The sequence below is a fragment of the Solanum pennellii genome, chromosome 12 (assembly GCF_001406875.1).
Source record: "Solanum pennellii chromosome 12, SPENNV200".
Taxonomy (NCBI): Eukaryota; Viridiplantae; Streptophyta; class Magnoliopsida; order Solanales; family Solanaceae; genus Solanum; species Solanum pennellii.
In genome coordinates, this window is record NC_028648.1 from 70,851,919 (window position 1) to 70,859,239 (window position 7,321).

General features: G+C 27.3%; 1 protein-coding gene across 1 annotated transcript; it reads left to right on the forward strand.

The window, feature by feature from the left end:
• The first annotated feature begins 1,990 nt into the window (after window positions 1-1,990).
• Window positions 1,991-6,651, forward strand: LOC107005591 (glutathione S-transferase U17-like). Its single transcript, XM_015204230.2, has 2 exons — window positions 1,991-2,373; window positions 6,114-6,651. Exons 1-2 carry the CDS (start codon window positions 2,053-2,055, stop codon window positions 6,486-6,488), a joined length of 696 nt encoding a protein of 231 aa, XP_015059716.1. The 5' UTR covers window positions 1,991-2,052; the 3' UTR covers window positions 6,489-6,651.
• Window positions 6,652-7,321: the final 670 nt, after the last annotated feature.

The window sequence follows — 7,321 nt, forward strand, 5'->3', positions numbered from 1 at the left end:
TCAACGTCCACGTCAAAAAATATCTTAGAAAATTATTTTTCTATTTTTTTTCTTGAATCAGATCTGAGGGTCAGATTTTGAAACGATCATTGGATACTTGTCCTAGTTGGTATCACCTCGTGTTCTAGATTAATTATTGAAATTAATTTTCGAATCAAAAATTATTTTTCTAATAAATAGTATTATTTTAGTTTCAAGCAAAAAAAAGATATTTTTTTTAAAAAGATTCATTCACCAACCAAATATTAAAAAATATTTTTCAAAAAGTAAATTTTACTCTCCAATCAAAAATGAAAAAATAAGTAAAAATACATTTATTTCTCAAAATATTTTTTAGAAAAACATTATCTATGAAAACATTTTCATTTGTACCTAACACACCCAAAAAAGGTCCACTTCTTCTTGGAAGAGACGCCATAAGTTACAAACTTTAACGGTTTAACGTGTTCAGTTCTTGGCCATGAAGCATAGCTAACAAAATCCATTTAAACTTTCTAATCCGTTAACTAAAAAAAGTTAATGTCCCGTGTAAAGGACTTCACTACCCAACTCACTCACTTTTTTTTTCTCATTTAATGAGTAATACTCGCATTAAAGATATATTATTTTAAATTTATAATTTGTAGGATCTTATTTATAGAAAAATACTTCTTATCGATAACTTTTTCATATTCAAAGCTCGAACTTGAGATTCTCTAATTAGAAATGAATTATCTCATATTCTGCACTACATGCATGAATCTTCATATCTAATTGGTCGAGTTTTTAATGAAGCTAGACTCATATACTTCGTGTTTTTTATTTCTCAAAAATAAAAAAAATTATTTTCTTGTGTTTAATAGTAAAGTAGTTAAAAACTATTATTCTATAAATATTTGCTTATAATTTAGACAAATATTATATAAAGTATGGGAGGTAGAATTATGGAGTAGTGGGGATAAAAGCTATGGAGGTGTTGGTTGGATTCGGTTTAATAAGATCTATGTATCCCCATACTATATAAGTAGTCATTTTGATGAAAAACACAATTTTTGATGTATTATTTTACGTAAGATTTAAGATAAAATAATTAATATGTGGTTGATTAAATTTGCATAAATAATATTGTGGAGATAATCACTTATTACTATTTATAAATTAAATAAAAGAAAATAAAATTATAAAAATGAAAATCTTTTGCAAAAAGAATATAAAATCAAAAATAAATTTAAAATACTGCAAACTCAAATCTCTCACTTTTTATGTATTTATTAATATATAAATATATACATAAAATTTAAATCAAAGTTACGAATTCAACCAACTCAAATTATTTATGCACTAGGCCCCTTCCTGTTTAATTTACCCCACCACTTTTAATATCTCAAATTAAACACTTAAAATGGTGGTTTGATTATTGATAAGAAAGTGTTAAATTTAGTTGATATTATATTTAATAGTTTTTCTTTTCATACTATAAGTATGATTTTAATATCATTTTATAATCATACATAACTCAAACATTTATAAGTTCAAGCCAATTGATATTTTTCTATTATTCTATACTATATAAAGTAAAAATAAAATAATTTATATATAAATAACTAAATCAGGCATAACTAATATATATTTATTAATATTTAAATCATTATAACCAACATACACAACCCCTTATTATACAATATTCCTTTCTTCTCATTTAAGTGTGCTTAGAACGCTCCTTAAGAATATATAAATAAAAGCAGAATAGTTTTATTCCCTTTAAGAAAACTTCTTGAAACATTATAAACTAATTTACGCTTTCAAAAGGAAAAATTGATTGTAAAGATAAATTAGAGAAAATTTAAATTATTCTTTCTAAATTGATAAATAATTCAGAACATTTATTTTTTAGTAAGATGGACGACTAATATTTAACGGAAGGAAGGAGTATTAAATTAATGTTATAAAGTTGAGCCAATTCATAATTATTATTGCTCTAGATCCTCCCCCTACCCCCTCCTCCCCCAACTATTTATATTTCAAATTAAACACTATCACTTCATTACATTTTCATTGTTTTCTTCTGTGATCATGTCTAGAAATGATTTGAAAATATTAGGAGCATGGCCTAGTCCATATGTCATGAGGACTCGTATTGCTCTTAACATCAAATCTTTGGCCTATGATTTCTTGGAAGAACAATTTGGTACTAAAAGTGAGCTTTTACTTAAATCAAATCCAATTTACAAGAAAATTCCAGTTCTAATTCATGACGGAAAGCCCATTTGTGAATCTCTTATTATTGTTCAATATATTGATGAAAATTGGACTAATTTTGGTCATTCTATTCTTCCCTCTCATCCTTATGATCGTGCCATTGCAAGATTTTGGGCATCTTATATTGATGATAAGGTGAGTGCTTTGATTAATTTTTAGTTTCTCTTGTTCTTGCCTACTATATATGCTTGATAAGTGTACTTTTACGTACGCCAATACACATATAATTTTGAATTATTGAGTTTTTGATGAATTATTTTTAATATTATTAAGCAAATTTTAGACAGAAATACAAGATTTGGTGTAAAATTAAAGTTATTGGGTTCTAACTAAACTGTTGATGAAGTTGTAGCTCCACCCCTATCGAAAGTCAAATGTTTTCAATGCTGTGTTGTTATTTTTGTGGTGGTTAGTTACGGGAGAATATTTGTTGAAGTTTCTTGTGACTTGCTCCAATATTAATATTTACAGATTATCTTTAATTTTTAAATACTCCAAATTTCTATCAAATTGTTCTTCAATTGGTTAATATTGTTATTTATAACAATTGAAACGTACATTTTTCACTTACCAGTCAAACATATAAATTTTTTTTAGAAAAATATATATGGAAAAAAGTCAGAAGAAAAATTACTTTCGTGATACCACACTTCTATAACTAGCTAGCGACTTATACAAATTATCATATATATATATATATATATATATTCTAATAATGTATTTTAAACCGTGTTGATCTAGCTAGAGGACAATAATGTCACTAGGTAACTGGACTGTTTTATTAATTGCATGATAATGACATATTTTAAACCGTGTTGATCTAGCTAGAGGAAACTAATGTCGAGTTCGGAGTCTAAAGGGTACAAAATATTAAAAAAAATTTTAAAACGGTATATAAAATTTTATATTAACCAAAACAGCAAAATCGCTGCATCAACAGCGATTTACTCCACCGGAAAAAGCAAAATCGCTGCAAAGGCAGCGATTTGCAAAATGTGAATTTTTTCTTTTTAAAAAATGAAATCGCTACCTAGGCAGCGATTTTAATTTTTTTTAAAAAAAAATCGCTGCCTAGGCAACGATTTATAATTTTTTTTTTTGAAAATGTGGAAGTCGCTGCCCAGGCAACGATTTCCAAAGAATTTTTTTTTAAAATCGCTGCCTAGGCAACGATTTTTTTTTTAAAAATTTTTTTTATAAGATTTTTAAATCGCTGCCTACGCAGCGATATATATAAAAAAATTATAATTTTTTTTTAAAAAAAATCGCTGCCTAGGCAGCGATTTAAAAATTTTATAACAGCGATTTAAAATTTATTTTTTTTGGAAATCGCTGCGTGGGCAGCGACTTCCACATTTCAAAAATATTTTTTTCAAAAAAAAAATTAAAATTTGAAAATCGCTGCCTAGATAGCGATTGCATTTTTTTTAAAAAAAAATTCACATTTTGCAAAATCGCTGCCTCTGCAGTGATTTTGCTTTTTCCGGTGGAGTAAAGCGCTGTTGATGCAGCGATTTTGCCGTTTTGGTTAATATACAGTTTTATATACCGTTTTAGAATTTTTATTAATATTTTGTACCCTTTAGGCTCCGGACACCAATAATGTCATTAGGTAACTGGACTGTTTTATTAATTGCATTATAATGACATATATAATGTAAGTATCTTGTGGACTGTAATTAGGTTGTTAATCACAACCTCAGCAATTAGTTAGCATGATAATCATGACTCCCAAAATGCAAATATTTGTAGACAGGTTGGTTATTGTAAATACATATTTCACCTGTTGTATTTGTTTTAGGTGTGTTCATTGTGGAAAATACTTTTACTACAAAAAATAATATATATATTTTTTGGGAAAAGAATCAAATATACCTTAAACTATTTGAAAAAGGTCTAAATATACCATCCGTTCAAAGTTTGACTCACTCATAGCCTAACCGTCCAATTTTTGGCTCAGATATGCTCTTATGGGCTTTAGTTGGTATGCTCGACATATCCAACTCATTTTTTATTTCTTTATATACCAAGGGAATTGCCATTTCATTTTGACCTTACCACATGATATTTGTTTGAAAATGGAAAGATATCATTTATGCCCTTCAAAAATTCGGACACATAAACACCTAATCCGACCTATAAATCACCCCCTTTTAAATAAAGTATCCGACCCATTTTCAACAATTTTGTTTGATTTTTATTTTTTTCGATAAATTTCGAGCATGAGTAATTGACTAATAAATAATAGAAAAAATATGAAAAAAATATATAAAATTAACGCCAAAAATCCATAAATAAATATAGTAACCTTAAATTCATCAATTTTAACATTTTTTAAATTTTTATTGATAAATATCGAAAATGAGTAATTGATTAATTAAAAATATGAAAAATATTAAATTAACGCAATAAATACAAAATAAATATAGTAACGTTAAATTCAACAATTTCAACATGTTTTAAATTTTTTTCGGTACATACAAAATGAGTAATTTATTAATAAAAAATAAAAAAAATGAAAAAAATATAAAATTTACGCTAAATATTCACAAATAAATATAGCAACCTTAAATTCAACAATTTCAACAAATTTGTTTACTTCTTTTTTGATAAATCCTGAAAATGAGTAATTGATTAATAAAAAATAGGAAAATATGAAAATATATTAAATTAAAAAAATTGTTGAAACTATTGAATTTAAGGTTACTATATTTATTTGTGATTTTTTGGCGTTAATTTTATAGTTTGTTTAATATATTTTCCTATTTTTTATTAATTAGTTACTCATTATTGAGATTTACTGAAAAAATAAAAATTAAAAAAAATTATTGAAATTATTGAATTTACTGCTACTATATATATTTGTGAATTTTTGGCAATAAAATTTATTTTTTTTTCATATTTTTCCCTTTTTATTAATAAATTACTCATTTCGAGATTTATCAAAAAAAATATATTTAAAAAAGTTGTAGAATTCAAACTTACTATATTTATTTGTGAACTTTTGGCGTTAATTTTATATTTTTTTCATACCTTTCACATTTTTTTATTAATTATTGAAATTGTTGTATTTAAGGTTATTATTTTTATTTGTGAATTTTTGGCGTTAATTTTATATATATATATATATATATATATTTTTATTTTTTACTCATTAATTACTCATTTTCGAGATTTATAAAAAGATAAATAAAAAATTGAACAAAATTGTTAAAAACAGATTGGATAGTTTATTTAAAGGGGGGGGGGGTTGATTTATGGGTCGAATTAGGTGTTTATGGGTCCGAATCCCTTTCCATTTTCATATTAACGGCATGTGACAATATCAAAATGACATGGTAATTCCATGTGATATTTAAAGAAATGAAAAATGAATTGGATATGTCCAGCATACCAATTAACGCCAAGGGGGACATATTTGGGTGAAAAGTTGGACGGCAAGGGCAAGTGTGAGCCAAACTTTAAACGAGGATATATCTAAATCTTTTGAAATAGTTTAGGGGCATATGACCCTTTTCCTATATTTTTTTCTATACCAAATATTTTCCATTTCTTCAGTAATATATCAAGAGCTCTCTTTCTTAAGACTATACAAAATTAGTTGTTTGTTTTCTGTCTTTATTTCGTAAATGGAGAAAAAATAGAAAAAAAATTATATCATTATGGATCAAAATTATATTGTGTTAATCACATTGTTATGAGAATAAGTAGTATTTCGGGGAAAATCGTATAGTGCAAATATGTCAATAACAATCTTTTTTACGTGTATAAATTGCTGAATTCTCTTTACATGAGTTACGTAATAGAAATCACGTTAGAAATCTTGAGTCTACCTCGGTAGTATATACCTACTAACATTTTACTTGATCCTGCAGTGGTTTCCAGCACTGTGTGGCGTGGCAGCAGCACAAGAAGAAAATGCGAAAAAGGCAGCAACAAATACTGTGATTGAAGGCTTGATGTTGTTGGAAGATGTCTACAAGAATTGCAGCAAAGGCAACAAGTTCTTTGGTGGAGAGAAAATCGGATACTTGGACATTGCACTTGGCTGTTTCTTGGGTTGGCTGAAGGTGAACGAGATATTAAACAACGTAAATCTGCTTGATGAATCCACAACTCCGGCTTTATACAAATGGGCTGAAGATTTTTGTGCTAATACTGTTGTCAAAGATGTCATGCCTGAAACTGATAAGCTTGCACGGGCTGCTAAGGTTATTTGGGCAAAAGTTAGAGCTCAAACGTCTAGCTAAATTCGTATATTTTTTTTTCTTTTGATCATGTGTTTAGACTATGACGTCTTGTTAATTATTTTCAATCTATATGTGGTGTTTTTGAAAGGGCTAAATAGCACGTTGTCGCTGTGTAATAAGCTATTTAGAAAAAATCTACTAGTTACTACTCCCTTCCATTCCACTTTTCTTTAATTTATTACTTCGCACAAAAAAGAATGACACAATTTTATATTTCCTTAATAGGAATCTTTCATAATCACATGAGTGCTACAACATATTTAAGACCACACGTTTTATAAGTTTAATGATCAATCAAGTCAATATTATGACATATTTAAGATCACAAGTTTTAAAATATTGTATTCTTTTGGAATCAATTAACAAACTAATTACGTTCTCTACTCTCAATTTTATCATCCACTCACTATAACAAAAATGACCATTAGCGACATTTAATTCTTAATTGCCGCTAAATATGTATTTTAGCGGTAATTGTCACTCTTTGTATGTGTCCCTAAAGCCTTTAGCGACATTGATTCCAATGACACTTAACAAATGCCGGTAAGACTTTAGCACTCTTTATTAGTGTCAATATTTAATGCAGCTAAAAGTTATTTTTGTTGTAGTGACTCACTCTGCCAGCTTCATAATCCACTCTTCACACCATACTTAAAGCACTATTTGTGTTTCTAACTCTACTTTGATCATGTCTGAAAATGATGTGAAACTATTAGGATCATGGTCTACTACTTTCGTCATGAGTGTAAGAATAATTCTTACTAATGAAGAATCGATCTCATCAGTACACTTGCTACTTGATTGACTTAGCAGATTAAGTCGTATCATTTATA